Source organism: Mauremys mutica, chromosome 9 (assembly GCF_020497125.1).
Source record: "Mauremys mutica isolate MM-2020 ecotype Southern chromosome 9, ASM2049712v1, whole genome shotgun sequence".
Classification (NCBI taxonomy): domain Eukaryota; kingdom Metazoa; phylum Chordata; order Testudines; family Geoemydidae; genus Mauremys; species Mauremys mutica.
Window position 1 is genome coordinate 69254928 of NC_059080.1, and position 23027 is coordinate 69277954.

General features: G+C 40.7%; 1 protein-coding gene across 1 annotated transcript in view; it reads right to left on the reverse strand.

The window, feature by feature from the left end:
• DOCK10 (dedicator of cytokinesis 10) overlaps positions 1-23027 on the reverse strand; it is a 226471-nt gene that overhangs the window by 90893 nt on the left and 112551 nt on the right. The window contains exons 5-13 of the mRNA XM_045030918.1: positions 20388-20460; positions 19966-20088; positions 19527-19661; positions 11835-12018; positions 9495-9580; positions 8121-8204; positions 6734-6889; positions 4168-4389; positions 1073-1195 (exon numbers count right to left, since the gene is read on the reverse strand). Coding sequence (XP_044886853.1) covers positions 1073-1195; positions 4168-4389; positions 6734-6889; positions 8121-8204; positions 9495-9580; positions 11835-12018; positions 19527-19661; positions 19966-20088; positions 20388-20460 — 1186 coding nt within the window. The remainder of the gene's footprint in view (positions 1-1072; positions 1196-4167; positions 4390-6733; positions 6890-8120; positions 8205-9494; positions 9581-11834; positions 12019-19526; positions 19662-19965; positions 20089-20387; positions 20461-23027) is intronic.

Here is a 23027-nt window from a genome sequence, read left to right on the forward strand (position 1 = left end):
GCTGAAATAGTTAAAAAAATACATGTCAGGAAAGCGTGTACAATGGCAGGTACCTTTAGGCATTTACAATTTCAATCCCTCTCTTCCAGTTCATTGAAATTAAATTTTCTGAAACCTAAAGTGGGGGGGGGACCTCAAATCTGCTGTGGCACTCTGTGCAACACACTCACGTCCTAATCATTATGCAGAGTCAACATATCAGAGTGGGTGAATATCTCCTTGGCCATACAGAGTCCTTCTTAAACCCTTGTGAGAAGGAAGGGCAAGTGTGAACTGGCCACACAGAGTATGTCTACATTGCAGCAGGGAGGTATGCCAGTACCATAATGTCCACACTGCTATTTTTAGAGGCTTGGTGCCAGCTGAGCTAGCGTGAATCTGTCTACCCCCGCTGGGCATCACACCTCTCAGATGCAGTGTAGACATACACAAAGAAGCCTCTGCACCCCATGTGCACCATGGAAGTAGGCTGTACACCTGCCTACTTGGGACTGTAGCGGGAGACTAGCTAGGATCCAGTGTCCCAAAATCACTTTATAATGGAAGCAGTCGTCATTTTAGCTCATTGCAGCATTGGCAATGTAGTCATGCTGACTCCCTTTAGATTGGAGCATGTGGATGGCTGGATCCAAACACCCACCTAATTCCCCCCTCAAAGAGTAGTTACTTATGCTTTGTATGGGGTTGGGGGCAGTGAATTTCACTCCGCTAGAGTAACACCAGCACAAGTAATACACAACAAATGGATTCATAGATTATAATCACATCATCTTTCATCTATAATACGGGTTTACCAACTCAGTTCTACTGCCAGATGTCCTGATGCAAACTACATCTACTATATTAAGGTTATTCCTGCATTACATGTTTAAGGGCTTCATCTTACTTCCATTGAAGTCTAGAGGAATATTGCTACTGACTTCAATAGGAGTGGATCCTAAGTGAGTTTGTACAATTAAGCATCCATAAACTGGTAAGCCTTGCAAATATAGTGTGCAGTGTTTTCCACCCACAGGAACACTCACATTTACATGAACAATCAAAGAGGCAATTTATGTTTATATTGCATTACCTTATTAGAGTCTGGATTCTTAATGTAAGGTTCAGCACTGCTGGCAATATTTCCCATGAGCACCTTTTCTATTCTTGCCACCAAAACAATCTCAGAATGGGGATTACTTATGGAGAAAAGAGCCTATAAATAAGAGAGAGTACAGTTAATAAGCATATAACAATTCTGTAACAAGTGGAGACATTATCAATGTCCCCAGTTGGTGGAACGGAAGTTCCTGTTTGAGCCTAAGTGAACCTAAAAGGATTCTGTGTTGGTGGATCTTGCACTTTCTCCTAGTCCTCTTAATGGGGATGTTACACTAACAGACTCACCAGGAATTCACTTCCTTAGGCCTACTTAGGTTTATTTGTTTGGACTCACAGGGCCAAATACAGAAATGATGTGTAAATGTTAGATCTTTTACACAAACTGAAACCCTTTATGGTTCATTAGTCTCACTTAGAGTTACTCACATACATATGTTCTCACACAGTTCAAAGCAACCACAGAGTCACATCACAATGAACAGTAAACACAACACACAGGAGTCACTGGCCAGCAATCTTCCTCCTCATTTTGCAGTCTTTACACACAAGTGTGCCATGCTGCATCTCATCCAGTCAACCACCTCGTCAAACCAACTTGCCACGAGTGCCCTCTGCTCCTCGCACCTGGCACCAATCCCTGCAAAACGTATCTGGCCCATCCATATGTCCCACAACTCAAATTTTCTGTGTCTGATCATCTTGATGCTATCCAGTATCACTCCAGTTATGCTGTAAATTTGAGCGATCATCTCCTCATTAGTTGTGTGTGAGGTATAGCTAATGCTCAGCAATCACCTGCAGTATTCCAATTATAAGGCAGAAAGCCTCAATGTCCTGGCTCCTTAGTGTTGATGTGTCAAATGCATAAAGTGAGATGATGAAGACAAGAGACTGCAGCAATTTCATTTTGCACTTCATGGTAATACATTTGCTTCTCCAAATGTGGCTGCGTGTCACTAGGGCACCAGGAGTGACTCCAATTTTATGTCAGACCTCTGAGTGATGTTCAGCATCCTTTGTGGTCAAGCTACACAGGTATTTGAAGTGCTCAACACACTCCAATGTCTCCTCAAATCTGGGTAGAAATATCTTCAACTTTTCGACAGACGTAGTTGTCACCACCGTATTTGTCTTTCCATGTAATATCTTTAGACCTAACCCATTTCCCTTTAGACCTAACATCTCTACTCTTTCTAGCAATGTTTGAACCTCGTCTTCTGATGATCCAATCTGGTCAACATCAGCAGCAAAGCATAAATGACTAATTTTTCATCCACCAATGAGTACACCATCCTGTAGGTTTCCATCAGTGGCTCTTAAAATTTCTTCTAGATAACCATTGAAGAGGGTTGGTTATAGCATGCAGGCTTATCTGACACCTATCCTCAAGTCACTGAGTGGATGGAAGCAGCACTAAGGAAGTCTAACTGAATTTAAGGGGAAGTCTAATTAATGCCTCACTTTTGAATTTCTTTGGAATCCCAGAAAGGGCTCATGCTGACTGGTTATCTGTTCTGTGATTTGTACACATATGTAAGTGGAGAATATTGAATATGATATTAGAGTGATATATTTTCAATACAATAAATCAGATAATTTGTATTTTTCATCATAATTCCCCTTTTGCTTTACATACAGAGGAATCTGTATTTCTGGATGCTAAAATAGCAGAGCTGCTTTCAAACAAAAATGTAGCTAAAATTGAAACTATTCACCGGAAAATATCAATTTTGAGGATTATATTTGATTCTCTAATTTGAAAATTTGAAATAAATTGTTTCAAATCAACATGAAAATGAAATTACATGTTTTGTTTCATTCTGATTTAAAATATTGTTTTGTTTCATTTTGGGAAATAAAAAATAAATTTTCAGTTTTTGGATTCCAGTTGGAAAACAATAAAAGTGTTTGAAAATTGGTGCTTTCCCCACTTTCACACACTTTTTACCTTCTCCCCCATTTCCCATTGGACAAAGGAGGGAAAAGTACAAAAGTGAGAGAAAGGATAAAAAGAAATGAATTTAAAAAACAAAAAATGAAAGTTGAAATTTTTCAGGTTTCCAGAAATAAAAATGTAATGAAATGATATTTTAAAGTGAAATAAAATGAAAAGTGTTGTGTCACTTTGACATTTCAAAACTAAATTAAAGTTTTCATTTTTAAATGTTGTTTTGATATGAACCAAAATTAACATTCTTCTTTCATGTCATTTTGAAAATTCCTTTAGAAAACCCAAAACTTTTTGGTTGAAAAATTTTGAAAGGAGATTTTTCTTACAGAATTTTCTATGGCAAAAAATTGAGTTTCTGACCATCTCAACTACATATACTACTAAGGCAGCCCTATGGTAACCAGGGAGCGTTCTTTCCATTAAAAATTGTGTCTAATGAGATAGCATAGATGTCTATTTTTTAAGAAATAGGGTCACAGGCATACACTTACTCATTAGTATGCAGTTTAATACATGAGTGTAATAGTATCTACAATTGAAATTATAAGGAAATTCTGGAGTCAGAATGTGATACTTCATGTTGGAATTTGGCCCAACAATGAAGCCAAACATCCTTTTGCAAAAAGATGAATTACAGAACTTACTGAAGAGATAGTCTCATTACCATACAATCTTAGGACCCAGTTCAGGAAAATATCCCTAGTCAGGAAATCTCCCAAGCACATGCTTAAGTGCTTTCCTGACTCAAAGCCTAAAAACGGACGTAACATAAATTAATAACATGGAAAAGAAAACAGGTATGGAGAGTAATGGAGGACAAGAGTTACAATAACAAGACTGTGTCATAACTTAGAGAGTAATGCAGACATCTAGATGAGTTTTTCAGTTGTGATTTTGTTTGGCTGGTTTGGGAGAGGCCAATGATTGAGCCCAAAGAGTTAGCATAAAAATGGCTGCACACTTCATGGGTTTCTCTAGATAACAGATACTGATAGCTTCAAAGGAGCCATTAGAACCCAGTTTAGGATTTTTATGGTGCATATGGAACACAAGTGCCATTAGTGGTGTGAACAATCCCATTTAAACATCAGTGAGACACATCATGCATCAAGTACCTGTTTTGGATACTTCAACCATGTCTCTGGAAATCCCTTGACCAGTGCTTCTTCTGTTTCACTCGTGTCCATTGTTTCAATATTGCCATTTTCCAAGGAAGATGAGGAACCTAAAACCATCTGTGTAACAAGCATGTGGTTCAGATCCACATGAAAATCAGCAGAGATTTTCCTGTTGTCCCTGATATCAAACAAAGCCACGCTCACAAAAAAGGGCTCAATCTAGAGATAAAAATCAGAAACAACTTGATTAAAATATAATACTAATCAGAAGGCAAGAGGTTTAAAACCTATCAGTCCTACATCCCATGTGCCAGACTGTGCAGATCCACCAGAGGATGTAGGGTGCAAGAAATTTCTCCCACCCTTGCACCACTGTGCAGGTGCAGTACATGTTCTTAGTCCTTGAACTCCAGGGCTGCAACTCTAGCTCTGCCTGCAGGGCTAGACTACCCAGAAAGGACTTGGAGAGGTAGAGCATAGTGATAGCTCTGCCTCCACCTCAAGCTAGCTAGCAGAGCTGGAATCACAAAGGGCAAAGCAAACACAGCACCGCTTTGGGAGGACATCGCCGCACTCATGTTCTCCCTACAACCTAAGAGGCACTCTGCCTACCTCAAGAACAATTTTTCCAGGAGCTCCTGCCAGGGTGCTTTGCCTCCATACCTTCCTACATGTGGCTAGTGGCTGCACTGCCTTGATCTCTCTCTTTATAGCATCCCTTTGCAAATGTGCATGCAGTAACAACAATAAAGAACTTTGTTGACACAACGTTGCCGTTTTCTCACAAGTCTTGCAATATTTGGTGTTTTTGTTTTTTTTTTAAAAGCCCCAGCTCCTAGAATTCAGTGATTAGGTCAAAATCTCAGCTTTCATTTTAAAAAAAAAAAAGTGTCTAGCCTTCATGGCTGCAGAGAAAAGCATGAAAACATGAACCCTGTGGTTCAAAAAACAGAATGCAAAGAAAAAGACCAAACATTTATCTCATTGGATTTTTAAACCAGTTTCATGAGTCTGGGGGGCCTGACTCATGATTTCTGAAAACTTGGGTTTGACAGTACAGTGGGCATCTAAATCAGAAATGTGAATGAGAAATATGCAGACCAACAAGTTCACAGATAAGGGTTAAGCTTATCAAGTGGATCCCTTGAGAAACACATTTCACAAATGTCCTGACACAAGAGGCTTGGCTGCAGTTATTACAGTTTACAGCTCCTTTGCATTGCTCTGTGGAACACCCGTAATGAAATTATGACCCGTAATGAAATTATGGATGCAGGGTGCATTAGCAGATAATCAGTTCTATGCTTTCATAGTTCTGGACTGAATTATTGCATTTCCTTGCTACAGCCATCATTACTTTACTTCCCCTGCTGCTTTCATTCTGCTGTAAAAATACTGACCACCATATGCTGACAATGCACCCACTATAGTGGTGATCTGCAAATGAAAAATCAATGTCTCATATGTAATGGATGGAAGCTGAGTTGCCAGAACATGGATTTGATAAAATATTTGAAATTCTCCCACTTAAAGCAGGAGTTAACAAGATCCAGGGGTTGTGCATTGATGGCTTAGGTTTTCTCTTTTTACAAGAATAAGAGAGGGAGGAGGATATTATAGATTAACATTTGTGCCTCAATATTTATTGTGCTTTCATGGATTTATAAAGACTGTAAGCCCTTTAATCAATAAAATGAAAGTTTGTCTACTTTCATTTAGCTTATATACAGATCCAGTGCTATTTTCTATCTTAATGGAATAATAATCTTCCGTCATCACACCAGATATACACATCTCCTCAAGTCAGAGTGAACTACTGGGTTATGGTCCCACTTTGTACAATGGAGGGAGCACATTAGCATTACAAAACACTGTGCTTTATCTACATTGTTGCCCGCTCTACATTGATACCTATTTGTCGTGTGCTTATAGGACCTGATCCAAGGCCCACAGAAGTCAATGGTGTCAAGTATCAGAGGGGTAGCCGTGTTAGTCTGGTTCTGTAGAAGCAGCAAAGAATCCTGTGGCACCTTATAGACTAACAGACGTTTTGCAGCATGAGCTTTCGTGGGTGAATACCCACTTCGTGGGTGAATACCCTCTTGCATCCGAAGAAGTGGGTATTCACCCACGAAAGCTCATGCTGCAAAACGTCTGTTAGTCTATAAGGTGCCACAGGATTCTTTGCTGCTTCTACAGAAGTCAATGGGAGTCTTGATGCCAATGGGCTTTAGATCAGGGCTATAATGCAGAGTGAAGAAAAGGCTGACCTAGATCTTCACAGATTGCTTTCTATTGCACTTAGCGCCACAAAGAATCAATACCTCCAAAATAGTCTATTGCTACATTCAATGTATTTATTAACTGCAGAACGCTGGTCTAAGAACTCCCTAAGTACATGATTAAAGCCTAATGCATATACACAGGAGAGGGAAGAGCAAGCTTGGAAAATGGAAGAAGGAGCTTTCATCGCACCTCCTAATTGCAGCAGTAATACAGACTTAAGGAGTCCCATCCTTGAGGAAAAGAGACATGCATATGCAGAGAAATATACGTAGCTTACATTGGTTATAGGATCATTTTCGTTCTCAGTCACACAAGCCTGAAGATTCAAACTGAGGGATTTACAAGTTATCATGATCCTCTTTGCATCCTTTTCCTCAAATGGTTTGATCACTGAATCTGTTCCTGGAAACTCCTTTTTCTGAAGATTTGAGGCCTAGAATAAACAATTTGGGCTGATTATTTGTGTGTAGTATACACAAAGAAATCCAACATTATAAATAAGATGTCTATCTGCACCATCTACAACTGCAGTATCTGAACACCTCACAAACATTAATGATCCATCTCCATGTAACCCCTGTAAGGAAAGACAGTATTATTACCCCCAATTTACAGATTAAGAGCTGAGGCAAAGAGGTTGCCTAAAGTTACACGGGGTGTCTGTGGCAGAGCTGAGAACTGAATTTACATCCCCTGAATTCCAGTTCAGCACCTTGGCGATCAATTTCTTGTAATTTGAAAAACGGAGACCAATTTGAATTGTTTATTTCTCTGTTTAGATGAATGTAGCCAAAACACTACAGAATGTAACTCCAGACATCTGTGTAGTAGATTTCAGACCTCCAGTCTATTGCAGGATAAATATATTTTGATATCACCATATATTTCAGTTGACTTGAATGAGGGGTGTACTGACTTCAATTTTAAGAAAAGTTTTTATTTCTCAACAAATAAAGGTGACTGTTTTTCCAGTCTTGTTCCCCATGAAATCACTGGCAAAACATCCATTCAATGAGAGAAGTAACAAGCCCTGAATCCTGAAGTTTAATGTCTATTAAGCTACTAAAGATGTTCAGATAAATTAAAACCAACCTGAACCTTCCAAATCCCCAACTAAGCTACTTAAGTAGCTTTGATTAACTTTTCTTCCCATTGCTTATCTTTTCTGTATGCATCTTTGCAGTAAAAGCCAAAATAGAGAATAACCATGAAAAATGCTATTCTTGTAGTGCTTCCAGCCCATGAGGAAGTACTAGGAATATTGAGATCGCCTGTTCTTGTGAGATTTTCAGTCCAGTTTGGGAGATTCAGGAGGTTGAGACATAGTTCAGAGAAGGAACTAAACGTTGGTATTCTTATCCCAGCTGAACCAAGCTTTGGTCCCAGTGCACTCATCTAAAAAGCAGACCAGCTATAAATAATGCTACATAATCAACAAATCAGCAGTAATCACCACCAAGATGGGTACCTCAAACACTGTTTGTGGGGAGAAGATGCAGCATTCCAAATAGTGTTCAACAGAGATGTGAAATTCTGTTGCATAGGCAAGTACCCAACCTACCTGCTGACCTCTAAACAACCCTATTGATTTTTGGTACCCAAGTCAGTTTGGGCCTCTCTATCCTGAATACCATTAGAAACTAAAACAGAGAATTCTCACTTACAGTTATATCAGGATCTAGGGAGAACAGATTTAGTCGTTCCACATTTCGAGAAGCTTTCACTGTTTCTTCTGTTTCCGTGATGTACTGTGGCAATAATTAATAAGTTAGTTTTCTGTATACAGACATTTTTTTCCTGATACGGTTGGTAAAACTTAGAAAAATTATTGATGCTTCATTTATAACAATAACACTTTTTATTTTGATAGTAGCTATTATCTGAGGAGCCCAAAGTGTCTTAAACTTTAATTAAACCTCACAACATCCCTGTCAGGTAGATGCATTTTATCTCAGTTTTACAGATAGGTAAAACTAAGGTATGGAGAGCTTAAGCAGCTTGCCCAAGCATCACAGTGACAGGCCAGGAATAGAACCCAAACTTCTAACTATCAGTCTCCTGTGCCAATATGTGCTAAATAATTTATCTAAAAACAAAACAGACGTTTGGATTCCATTTTTTCAAACACACGAATTCAGTGATACTTTAATATTATTTTGGAAATTACAGGTCAATCTGTTTCATAAGTACGACCTGGATCAAATTTTACCCTCCGATTCATGTGCCACTTGTAACTGAAGTCACTGGGGAGTTAGATACCCATATATTTGGGCAGACTTTGGTCCTTTATACATATCATATTATCATCTACTTTAGATAAATTTGTCATGGTGATGTACATTAGATAATAGATCAGATAGACAATCATAAGCCAGTTGCATTCATTTAAAATAGCTCAACATAATATTTTTATCATAGCTTTTTAGCCATTTGTTACCATAAATAACCAAAAAGTAGCTGCCATTCACTTTCTGTGTGTGTTTGTTTGTTTGTCTGTTTTTAAATTAGCTCATCTTTATGGAGATGTCTATGCCACGGTCTCAAGAGGAAAAAAAACCCCCACATACTCCTTTCTCCCCAACACTACCAGCAACTTTCAGTGAAATTAGACAAGATAACCAGCAGTACACAGCCAGTTTCCTTGGATCTCTGCAGGCAATGTAGGAAATCTTGCCTCCTTGAGGGCAAAGGTTCCCAATGCAGTGATGCTGAATAGAGAAGAGAATGAATACTTCTTGAATAAATTGACATCAAAGGAGCTATGCTGAATTACTTTAGGGGAGAATACGGCCCAAAAACTGTTAGCGTTACTTATGGTTGAAAGCTATTCTGTTTCAGATAAAACTCCCAAGAGCTCTAATAGAAAACAACAGAACCACTTCCTCTTTTGCTTTGTCATGGCCTTAAAACACAAAATGACATGTGCTGGGTTTTTAAACCTCTCTTTACGTTAGTAATCATCTTAGGAATTGTTTGGTACATGTGACCCATACAGTACTCTATACTGGCACAGCATAGTCAAATGTCATGTTTATTACTTTTGCGAAGTCTGGGTGCAAGGTGCTCTCTGAAGAATCAGTCTCCTCTTGTGGGCAATCATAATTCTCTGAAACATCTGCAGAATCTTAAAAAGAAAATCATTATGGAGAATGACTGTAAGATTTGTAATACACCTGCAATTCACCTCCAGGTTTAAAATCCAATTCACATCGTATTTATTTGTATTCCATATTTTATAACTTTTAGTGCTAGGGAACTATCAAGATATACACATTCTATAACTGTTTAACAGAGTGGTTTTATCACTGTGACTCCTGTCCTTCCCAATCCCATTTCCTACTATTATTTATTACTGCCTCTTATTTTTCCATAACTAAAATTGGATGTTATTCTTTACAGGGCCAGGGTCATGTCTGTATTTGTTTTGTGAAGCATCTAGCACATTTATGGGCACTGCATATACAATAAATAATAATGCTCCTAATGAAGGGGCCTTTTCACTTTTTTCCATCCCTCTTGAGGTAGCACACGGGACTTACGCTAATCTTATGGGCCAGATCCTCAGTTATTATAAACTGGTGTAGCTCCAGTGATGGATTTACACCAGTTGGGGACCAAGTCCTAAGGCTCCAAAAACTCCAACAGCTTATCTGCTGTAGACAAATAAATCCAGCATGGGGAGCTGTAGAGAATCATTCTATGTAGCTCTGCAATTCTCCAATTGCAGAAGATCCTTTTTTAATTTTTGTTTCCCCTTGGTGGTTTAGCCAGTTGTGGTGCAGATGATATGAGTTACTACTAGAACTGGCTAAAAGTTGGAATTTCCCTTTGATGAAAAATTCCAAAAACCTTCAAAAATAAATGTGTTCTCTTTAGGAATGAAATGTAGAATTTTCAAAATTTCCCACAAAAGGGAAATTCTGAGAAAAAATGTTTTGAAATAATCAAAACATTTCATTTTGAAAATTTCAATTTCAATTTTCAAAATGAAATGCTATCTGGGAGCCCAAGCACCAAGGCTCTCAGCTCAGCCGTGGCTCCCAACTCCACTGCAGGAAACTAGGAAGCCCTGAAAGTTTCCAAGGCTTACAAGGGTCCCTTACTGCACTGCTCTAGCCAGGTCTCCCAGAGCTTACATGTCGTGGCTCCACTGCAGGGAACTTGGAAGTCCTGGAGTCCATGGCTCCAAAACAGTCTGCCTTGTGCGCTGACCCAGAGCCATGGACAATGGAAGCCCTGGGTTCACAACTCTGACTGGCAGTCCACTAGGTAGGCTGCCAAAAAGTGGGAGAGTTAGCTGGCAGGTTTCCAACAGAAAACCTGCCTTTCCTCTGTTGGAAGATACATCACAATCAACTCACTCCCAGGGAACATTCTGATTTTGACAAATTGGTATTTTCCAGTGGAAAAAGTTCCATCAGAAAATATCCTCCCAGTGCTATTTGTTACAGCCTCCAGCTACTGATCTGTGGCTTTTTAGCTCAAGCTGTAGCAGCTTTTAGGTTCCTGGTTCAATCTCTGGTATACCAGTAAAGAGGGTTGTCATCACATAAGTGGAGACTTCACTGAAATTTGAACCTGTGGCCTTCGACACTTTGGACAAGGTTTCTTTGAGCCAAAAGAGTAAGGAACCTACTGGTGATTGTGTTACACCTCTCCCTTCATGCCCAATATACAGGGGATATTAGTTGTTACCCACTCCCAGCTCTAGAGCTTTAGCTTATGCTTTTAAGTCTGAAAGTCCCTGGTTCAATCCCTGGTGTGTTGGCCAAGAGAGTGTTGTCACACAGTGAAAGGGCATCAATACACAACTTCATTCACAATGGCCAGAAATAAAATGCTAACATATTAATGCACTAAGCCTCTATCAAAATGGAAACTTATAACAGTTGAGATTTTGCATTTCTTCCAGAAGTAAAAATAAATAAATAAAAATAGAAAAAAAACTGTAAAAACAAAAACAAAACAAACAAAAAAAACCCACGTACTGACCTCTCCAAACTAAAATTCCTTAAATCTTTCAGATAATATCAGGACAGTAAGTCACAAAGTATACACAGAAACACATTAAATGGAAGACTGACAGGCAAGACTCAATTTATATAGCGCTACATGTGCAAGGCTGTCACATGACTCACACTGCTTTATTGGGAGCTGTGCTGCTTAAACTCCACATAGCCCTTTGAAAATTACCCCCAAGAGTTAACTGATACTTTCAGTCAATATAAAAGCTTTGGAGCCATTCTGTCAAAAATCGATACTGCTGTGGATGCAGAATCCTTTAAAGGTACTGGCAGTTAAAACAATCTGATACCAAAATCTGAAGATGCATTTTTTGTATTCAGCACAAAAAGAAATGCAAATTCATTAATTCTTACCAAGTTTCATATCTGTGAGATCTGCGCTTTTCCTCTCCTGAATGGTCCCCTCCGGATTTATTTGCAGGATTTTGTTGAGAGTGGAAATCCAGTCATCCATATCCTGCTCATTTTCAGCTGCCAGCACAAAGTATGTCAGGTCATTCATTTTCAGCTCAAAGGCATGTTTCCTAAGCCTGCTATTCTGTTGTACCAAAAAGAAAAAAATAAATAAATTGAAGACAGGAACTATTTTCAAAAGTTATTGAAAATAATCACGTGGAATGGTGGGGCTTTTATATGGCAAACCACCTTAGAACTAACACTCAAGGAAATTTAGTGTCATTAAAAAACAAAACACAAATGACAAATGTTGTGATATTAATGTTCATGAAACATTGTCTTTGCTCACCAGGAGACTGAAGTCCTCTTTTAGCTACAAAACTGCCATGGGCAGTGTAGCTTTCCTACATAATTTCTGGCAGTACTTGCCTACAGTATCTCACATGCGGGTTGTAACTTGTGATAAATTAAAGCTCTCTGAAGACAAAAGCACTATACAAGTGCTAAGCATTGTTATGTGTTTCAGTGCTGTCTGGAGAGACCACCTCTACAGCTGAAGTCTGCCATACCCATTCAGTCATACAACATTCTGTTGAGACCACCAGAAGGGCACCAATTAGTATTAAATGTAGTTTCTGTGATGTGGATATTTGCTCACTAGGAACTGGACTGGTTCCACCAAACGCATTACATCAAACAACCACTACATGGTAAGAGTATTCAGTCACCACCAACTTGGGCTGAAATTGAACTAGTGACCCCAAGGTCTAAGGTTCTGCTGCTTATGATGAATCCCCTGTTTCATGTTGTCTCCCATTTCAAGACATTTACAAATGGTACAAGCTATGTGAACCTGCTGACTAGTTCCTGAGCAACTAATGAAGTTAGAAAAGCGATGAACCCCTTTGTTCTTTTTCCACCGCCACAACTGCTGAGGGTCAGAGCACTGGGAACAAGGTCATTGAGTCTTCCTACTTCTGCTCTTTTCATTGAGTCACTATTTTCCCTATGCTTTTCAGTTCTTCTCGCACACTAATATTGTTGATTCTTCAAGCTATAGTACTAAGGTGTCTCTAAGACAATGGAGACTAACAACCCTCCCTTTATTATGTAGAGCACTGGCTGTACGGTACTCTCAACCAGTCCTAAAGGCCTGAGTGCCTGGCATGGCCAGGATGCATCTAATAAATACAACTGTCCTGTGTGTATGCCATTTGCATTATCCATTCTTCACCCCAATGTTTGTATTGATTGTTATTTAACCTTTATAGAGAGATGAAGTTATATTTAGAGTCCTGCATGGATACAAAATTTGTGCCCGCATCCGATCCATGATCTGCAAAATTGGTCTGTGGATATAAAGCAGATATCTACAGATTTGCAAGGCTCTAGATATAAAATTTGGATCCACATCCATTCACGATCTGCAAACACGGTCCGTGGATATCTGCGGATATAAAGCAGATATCCACAGATTTGCAGGGCTCTAGGGATATTCAAAGAAGTACTGAAGCAGCTATGCCTCATGAATATATAACACAATGCTTAGAACAGAAAAGAACCAGAGGAAGAATCTAGAACACTGACAATTTAATCCAACCAACATTATTGTGAAAAAAATGTATTAAACAAAATATGAATGATTAATCTCTACAAGGCTACTGAACTGCCTGCCAACTCCATTGTATTCCTTATAAGCTGTTTTTTTATGGCAGGACATAACATCCAAAGACTTTGTGTTCAGAGCAGGCTTTCACAGAAAGAACACTTTACTTTAATCTCTGCTCAAATAACATTTCTCCTCTTCTCAATTCACTTTTAAAGTGCAAGCTAAAGTCCAGTTTGAAAGATGAAAATGTCTGAATGGGTTTCACTAATAGGACCTGAATACAGAACCCTTATTCATGTTGGTGAAAATTATCTTACACAAATAGTCCCATTTGAAGTCCCCCTGTGTACATCCAACAGCCATAAAAGAGACTGTGCCTCTCAAACCACTGTCTCTTCTTTCCTTCTTCCAGAACAGTTTGCTCTCTCTATAAACGGCTTTGTGACAATTGCATAATTGAGGCCAATTATTAATCTAATACAGGCAGTAAATTGTACCATTCCTCTTCGTTCTTTCTTCTTGCAGTTAAATATTATTTACAGAACAATAAGCATTGAATAGCCTTTAAATTAGATTGCTCCCCCAACAGAGGACTGTTTAAGGAAATTCAAAGATTCCATGGCAAAAACTTAGGTATATTGTCTGACCATTTTTCTACACAACTCCAGGACAATTTTGTTAATATGAGGTTAAGAAATCAACCAACAAATCTCTCCAGAAGAACTGGAAGAACTGACCATTGCAAACATACATATTCCCCTTCATGGAAAGAAGACAGTGGAAAATTCTGATGAGATATTACCAGTCACCACATTTTGAAATGGCTTTTTGGAAAAGCACAAGATGCTGTTGGTGAGCATGTTAGAGTCATTCTAAGAAGAGAAAACTGAATGGTAATTTTTAAAGAAATTTAATTTTAATTTAATTTTAAGAAAGCTTTATCTTTCTTAAATGAAGGTTAAAAAAAAATCAATTCCCAATGTAATGGCAACCAGACTTAAAACTGGTCTATATCATCATGATGTACTTGCAGTAAATGTTTAATGCATCAGGCCCAGTTATGAACACTAACAGCTCTTTAGTTAATGAAATAGCTTGGTGAAATTGAATTAAATTACATGATTCTCTAATGCTAATTTCTCTCTTCACATTTATCAAATTTGTGAGACTTTATGTGATACTCTTATAACATCAGTTTTAACACTCTTCTATCACATTCTCTTAAACTTCAAAGAGATCTCATACCAGGATGGCCCTTCTTCATAATAAAGCATTTGTAACCATTTACTATAGCTGTCAAAGCTCCCTCATTTGTTTTCAGTATTTCAGAAAGTGTCATTAACAAGAATTAAGTCATGATTGATCCAGCTGACCTTAAAGCGATATCGAAGAACCCTGCAGATTTCATCCATGCATCCATGCTACCTGACCATTTTAAGTCTGAGGTTTTTTCAGTTAATAGCCCTAATTAAATCTGATTAGATTAAATCTAATTAAATCTGATCTGTGTCATGCTAGTTCTGTAGCTCTATACATCATAGTTATTTCCCACTGCGTAGAATGATAAGACCTCCCTCAAACTTAGAAATGCATAATTACTTACACTCATTGGACCCACACCTTCTCACACGTATATTGTGTGTATATCTATATAATATGTAGTTTTTTGTCTGGTGAAAAAAAATTTCCCTGGAACCTAACCCCCCTATTTACATTAATTCTTATGGGGAAATTGGATTCGCTTAACATCGTTTCGCTTAAAGTCACATTTTTCAGGAACATAACTACAACGTTAAGTGAGGAGTTACTGTACATTCACTCCATGTTAAGTGTCTTAGTCATGCAATGGGAGAGGCAATGTCTCAGTTGGCCACCTCCCATCTGCCTGCCTCCCAGCCTGCCCAGCAGCTAGAGAGACTGGCTTCCAAAGATGGACAAGACATACAAAAAACAAAATCTAGGGATATAACCAAAAGCTCTGGACAGCTGACAGAAAAGCTGGTGATTGAAGGAATAGGCAAGAGTCAGAAACTCAGAGCCTGTGGCCAGAAGCTGGAGATTATGCAGGTCTAATTCAAAGATGTCAGTCTCCTGCCCTGTTCTTTTGAGATTTAGACCAGAATGCTAGAAATCTCTTAAAATCCACTGTTCTTGTGATTTCTGCTATCGTGGGCTGCCTCTGAAATGGACCTGGAAAAGGGTCACATTCTGGTTTTGGATATGACCCAAGTCCAAAACTATTTTGGTGGTATAGGTACTGGGGGCTAATTCTGAAGTTCCGATTGAGGCTTGTCTCTAAGAAGAGCACACAGTCACAGCAAACTGGAACAAAACATTCCTTCTCAAGGCTTCTGAACACTGAGGCACTTGGCAAACTCATGCCACCAATGGGGCAGCACCAATGAAGAACATAAAACATCACCTAACAACAGAGAGTTGGCAATTGCCAGTAACTAAACAGCCCTGAATGCACTCTCTCACCACACATCTTCAAAATAAAACATCAGTTAGATTCCTGATATATCTTGATCTCCGAGATAAAAATCCACTCTGTAGACAGCATATTGGGCCCCATTTATTTATTTAAAAATGCTTCAATTTTAATCCTTTCAGAAATAACAACAGGTGAAAGGCTTTACATTACTACAATAAGCTATATGAAAGTGACTGGTTTTGGCTTTTGGTATGACAAAATATCAATATTCTTTTGTAACCTTTCATTTTCCTCCAGCAATTATGTTGTCCCCCAAGGAACGTTTCGTTCTTTTAAACAGATGTATTCAATGGCTCAGTCTTCAAAGACACATAGCCAAATCATTTTGCCCACACACAGTGTGTAATAAAAGCAAGCTTTACATGACTGCAAGAATTGCTAAAGAATGCAATAACTGTGGAGATATGTGCTGTGTATGTGCACTACTGCACACTTACTTGGTATGGGCACTGAGAAATTTAGCAATTTTGTATTGTATATTTGATACTCTTGGCCATAGCAGGGAATGACTAGCTTACTCTTGAGTAGCAATATTTTTATTTTTCACTGTGGAGGGAACGTAAAGGTTGTTTGAATCATTATGGATCTGCCCTGAAGGCTCTCATGAGGGGCACTGTTCTCTCTCTCTTCTTGCTCAACACGAAGGTGCAGCTGTTGCAGGAGCGGGGACAGGGAGCCTGGTGATATTGACTGCAGTGCCTCCGATGGAACTCAGTCTGCATCACTATCTCATCAGACCCAGATGGTGCAGTTGACTGCCTTTGACCAACGTCTACCTGGGATTTGGGTTTACATGAGGGCCAGCTGACTGTAACTCAGACTTGACTGAGATAATTTGCCTGCCTTCTGATATACAGGTAGCAGCGGTTGTCCTTGGCCTGAAGCCTGGGGACTCGCAGGCCTATGTAGAGGCTGCAATACATTTAAGGCCTCATGCTTTATTTTGTTTTATTTATAACTATAGATGCTTTATATTTTTTTCTGGAGTCGGGTGGATCTGTCAGGATTCCCTCATTCAGACTGAAATCCACTTCAAGACCTTCTGCCCAAGCCCTTACACAGATAAAATGTGCAGGGATTCCCATATTCCCAATCAGGGAGCATTGTGTTAGACTCAACTGGCAAGGCTGCTGCCCCTCCATGTCACTGGAGTCTCACAATGACAGATTTCATTACGTCTCTACATGCCTGTCCTTATACTGCCTTATGCCAGGCTGGTACAGAGGACCAGTCTGCACTGCACATGGAAAAACAGATAGCCATTGTAGCGGGGTGATCACCCGCTCCTGCCCAGGAGGGGTTAAAAGTAGCCCTGGGGAGGGCTGTGGCTGGGAGAAAGCAGCTACTAGGCTGATTGGGGAAGCACCTGCAGCTGGGCCATGCCCCAATCAGGCCACAGCTGACCCTATAAAGGCCAGTGAGCCAGGAGCTGGCAGAGAGAGGGAGATGGACCTAGCTGCCTGAGTCCTAAAGGGTACTGGAGTGAAGCAGGGCTGGGGAAAAGCCAGAGGAGCAGGGGAGCTCCAGGCTGGCAACTCCCCAGGCTGCAGGGCCCGGTCCTAGGCCCATAGAGGTACTGGGAGGCAGAGGAAGGCAGCAGGTCTGAACCCCCTTGCCTATGATGAGTGGCTTTTACACTGCAGTCTGCCCCAGGGAGCGGGGGCTTGGTGATGACTGGCAGTAGCCTAGACTGAGGCAAGGTGGGGATTAGAGGGTTGGGGGTTCCCCAGAGAGGAAAGACCCAGAGCTAGAGTGTGGGGGTATTGCCAGGGGGCAGCACCCAGGTAAAAGGGCACTGGGGTCCTGGGAGGGACACAGGGGCCAGCAGCAGCAGGACACCGGCCTGAAGAGGGCGCCCCAAGGCTGTGAAAGAGCTAATTCCTGAGACAATCAGCAGGAGGTGCCGCAGGGATGAGTCCCCTACATGACAGCCATTTGCACAGCTAGTGCAACTGTGTGAGCTGAAGTTCTGTATGGAACTTTGAGCTGGCATTTGTCATCAGGGTGAATTCCATCCACACTCTGCCATTCTTTCCCACTTCAAAGGCCCTGCGTCAAATCAACCTATCCTTCCAACCACGAAGAGCTACAGGTATTCAAGGACCTCAGTGAGTCAGCCGGAAAGGTTAGATTCAGAGCAACTCCAAACTGAAGCTGTACTGCACTCTACTCCAGAAGCTGAGCTGCCTTTGAAACATTCCCAGCCTTTCCTGATTCAGGAGCAATGGACCAGAGATGTGTGCCAAACCCAAATCCCTCTACATGGCAGCATGATGTGCTAGATCAATCAGGGAAGTTTCTTATCAGAAACTACTTCTTGTCAAGAAAAAGAAATCAGATTGAAACACAGGAAAAAGTAGTTGGCAACAATGTAGATTTTAAAGACTTAACCTTCAGAAATAGAACCACAGATTTTCAGTACAAATGTCTTACCAAGATATCAGTCTAGGACAAAGGCAGGCTTTAGCATGCCTGCCCTCTTTAAGATCCTCCATTATCTCAGTACTTATCACAATGTTAGTCCCAGATCCTTCAATGGCATCCACACAGGCTAAGCCTCATGCTAGTGTGGAGTTCATTGCAGTCAGTGGGATTCCGCATAGATGTAAGTGTCTTCCCACATAGATCCTACTGCAGGACCAGAGCCATTTAGTTAATTTATATGAATGTGTATCAATGTCTGCTTGTAGTACTCCTATTTCTATACAAAACATCATGGTTTTATTTCTGTCCTTCTTTACTGCTGTAAATCAAGAGTAACTCTCTGGAATCAATGGAGTTACAAATGAAAATGAGCCAGTATCAGACTTATATATACACACTTCTACCCCGATATAACGCAGTCGTCGGGAGCCAAAAAATCTCACCGCCTTATAGATGAGACCGCATTATACTGGGTTTGGTCCGGTACGCTGTGCTGGACTGGACCGGCTTGCCCAGCAGTGATTTAAATGGCCCGGTGCTCCAGTTGCTGCAGGGAGCCCCGGTCCCTTTCAATCCCCACAGGAGCTTTGGCAGCGGGGCTCGGGCGGGGATTTAAAGGGCCTGGGGCTCCCAGCAGCGGCTGGAGCCTCTGGCCCTTTAAATCACTGCCCGAGCCTGGCTGCCAGAGCCCCGGTGGGGATTTAAAGGGCCCGGTGCTCCAGCTGCTGTGGGGAGCCCCAGGCCCTTTAAATCACCGCTGGAGATGTGGCAGCGAGGCTCGGGCGGCGATTTAAAGGTTCCAGGGCTCCACATGAATTCGGATATAACGCGGTAAAGCAGTGGGGCTCGGGTTGCGCTTTAAAGGGCCCGGGGCTCCCCGCTGCTTTACAACCGAATTCATGTTATATCGGGTCACGTTCTATCGGGGTAGAGGTGTATGTTCTCATAGTTGATCTGCATCATTCTCATTTGCCTTTTTTTTTTTAAAGCATTCAATACCGTCCAGTAAAATTTGTAGTTAATGATATAAAGCCAGATCCATAATAGAGTTTACAAACATTTACATAAGCTAAGGATTGGGCCCACAACGTCATTCCAAAATAATAAAAATGAAATGACTTACCTGCACAACCCCCGTACAGGAATCCAAAAATATACATCCCTTTGGTTCCTTTGATATTTTCTCATCTTTGTAAAAATTCATAATGTATGAGTTATCCGACAACTGTGTCAGCTGGAAGTAGCGCTTTTTGAATGACTACAGTGAAAACAAAAAAACAATTACTGTACTGCAAATTGTTTTCATAGATATTTTATTCAAAGGGTTTAAACAATACACCATTGCTAACTGCATTTCAACTGTGCTATTTTGCAGACAATAGTAACATCCACTTTATTATCATTTAATGCAATTTAAGCAAACCTAATTTGAGATGAAAACAGCTAAATGACAATTGAAAACATCAGCACCCCTGCTGGGGGTGGGTGGGTGAGTGGGTGGGGGGAGAGTGTGGAGGATTAAAGCCAAACAGAACAAAGAAAGAATAACGACGTCCCCTTACCCGAACAGTAATGCTATTGTTTACAGTACTGTTAAAATTCCCTTTATAAAGCCAGCCAGACTTGAAAATTCCTGTTCCAAAACCTCCACCGCCACCTTTTGAAGAGGAGTGGGATGTGGTATCCTGTATAAAAGACATCATTAGTGTTGCATTGACTTGCTTTTGTGAGTTTAAGACCAAAGGGAATGATGCATTTGAATCTCTGCTTTCTCTTAACAATACACTCTTCACATTCCTTTCAAAAATACTTTATTAATTCTCCTGCTGGGCACATGATGACATAAGAGACAAAGCTGTTTCATTAAATACAGAGTTAGCTAATATATAAAAAATTCCACAGAAGATAACGAGACTCTGTTATCATTACTTATTTGATGTTAAACGAATAACTCAACAGTGGGGGAAAAAATCAATATGCTTACTTCATCTTTATCAACATCTTCATGATCAATTTCAAAGGAATGTGAAGGCAATTTCTCTGGTCTATATTCATTTCTAGGGTAGGAAAAAAAGCTTATTAATGTTCAACTTCATAACTGGAAGAGAGCATTCTTTTTAATGTGACTGCTTTTTTGAGGATGCTAACCTTCCAGGATACCTTCAAATATATCTAATGCTGGATTGCTCTGAGCGTCTGTAAAAAACATCTTTTGAAAGTGTAGTCCTTTTTATCCCTAGTTGAAATCCCTCTGATCTTTGCTTTATAACCAGTAAGCACAGCCAGAACCCCAAATCATCAAGGATTTTGGATCACTCCCCCCAAAAAAGAAGCATCCCAGCTAGAACTGGTGGAAAGAGTGGATCAACTGCTTCACTACCATTTTTGTGAAAACAATTATCCTTCTTTCATCTGAAAAGTTCAATATTTGATTTTTTTCCACCATATCCAATCTCAATACATTTCCCACCAAATATTATGACTACTTCACACTCAAAGTTTCAATGATGCTTCATGTATTTGCCTTTAGAATGTGGAAGGTGCTTAGACATCTTATGAATGCTCCTGCCAATGCAGGCCAGCCCTGAGTGGATGCAAGAGCTATGCCACGCTAGTACCATCTAACCCAAAGAAGGTGGGGCCCTGCTCCCCTCTGCACCAGCCAGCAAAGCTCAGCATGTGCTGAACACTTTTAAAGGACCTGCTGATCCATGGTGCACTGCCCTAGCAACCGTAGATTAATTCCTGCTGAGTTAACCAGAAGTCCTCTAGGTGGACTCTCAATGGCCACTCCTGAATGCCCATCCAATCAATGCTGTTGGTATCACACTCCACAGAAGAAGTCATTTGTCCTATCTTGATGTGTAACCCCTTTAGCCATGCTGTTAAGTCTTTAGGACCAGTAGAGAGAACATCATGTGTCAGGGAGTTGACCATATACTCCACCTAAGTAGCCATATAAAGATGCAGAACGTCAAGTAGTTTAGCCTGAATTACTCAATTGGGAATTTGAGTTATTTACTTAGCGAACGAAAAAGAGACCCTACTAAGGGGTCGAAGCATGCTCCTATTGAAGGCAATGCCACAACTCAGGCTCAAAGTCAGTAACGTGTTTCCTCCATGCTCACTAAGATAAAGAGCATAAATAGAGCAGAATATGCTCAGTTGTGCTAAAAGAGGTAGTGAGGACACAGACATCAAAGCACCATACAGTTTAGCTGGTGGAAAGGTCTGCAAAAAGCCTCAAAGAAGGAACATATCCAGAGGAAAATTAGTGTTTTACGTAATGTCATTTCATACTCAGGGGGCTGAATTAATCCCCCGTGTAACATACTGAATTCAGTGGAACTTCGCTAGGGATGAATTTGCCCCAAGTTTCTACTCCCGGCATTGTGTCACCAAATTGCAACCACTTCCCAGTAGAAAGTGCTATTTTCAGAACAGGGAAGTTTTCAGCCTGTTGAAAAGTGCTTCCCTATGCAGCTATCAATCTATATCATGTACGAGTGTGTGAAATGACATAAACTGCCCTGACGGAAGTGAGGACCTCATTGAAGAACTGGTTGTAGGGGACAACTTTGATTCGAGTGATCATGAGATAATTCAATTTAAATTAAATGAAAGGATAAACAAAAATAGATCTACAAGTAGGGTCCTTGATTTCAAAAAGGCAAACTTAAAAAAATTAAGGGAATTAGTTAGGAAAGTGGACTGGACTGAAGAACTAAAGGATCTGAATGTGGAGGTGGCTTGGAATTACTAAAGTCAAAGTTGCAGAAACTATCTGAAGCCTGCATCCCAAGCAAAGGGGGAAAAATTGTAGGGAAGAGTTGCAGACCAACCTGGATGAGTAAGTATCTCAAACAGGTGATTAAGAGAAAGCAGAAAGCCTACAAGGAATGGAAGAGGGGATGAATCAACAAGGAGAACTACCTCTTGGAGCTCAGAAAGTGTAGGGAAAAAGCCAAGCAGAGTTGGATCTTGCAAAGGAAATTAAAACCAATAGTAAAAGTTTCTGTCAACAACATTGACAGAAGAAGTTGCATCCAAAGAAGTGGGTATTCACCCACGAAAGCTCATGCTGCGAAACGTCTGTTAGTCTATAAGGTGCCACAGGATTCTTTGCTGTCAACAACAAGAAAACAAGGGGAAAAGAGGGATCACTAAACACTGAGGACGGGGTGGACATTAAAGATAATCTAGGCATGACCCAACACCTAAACAAATACTTTGCCTCAATTTTTAATAAGGGTAATGAGGGGCTAAGGCAGAGGTGGGCAACTACAGCCCGCGGGCCACATCCAGCCCATGGGACACTCCTGCCCGGCCCCTGAGCTCCTGGCCTGGGAGACTCGCCCCCGGCCCCTCCCTTGCTGTTTCCTCTTCCGTGCAGTCTCAGCGTGCTGCACCGCCGGCGCAATGCTCTTGGCAGTGGGGCTGCGAGCTCCTGGGGCAGCGCAGCTGCACCCGGTGCTGTGTGATGGCATGGCTGGCTCTAGCTGGGCGGCACTGCTGCCTGTCTCGGTGCTCTGGGCGGCGCAACTGTAGCACCGCCAGCCACCGGTGCTCCAGGCAGCGTGGTAAGGGGACAGAGAGCAGGGGGGTTGGATAGAGGGCAGGGGAG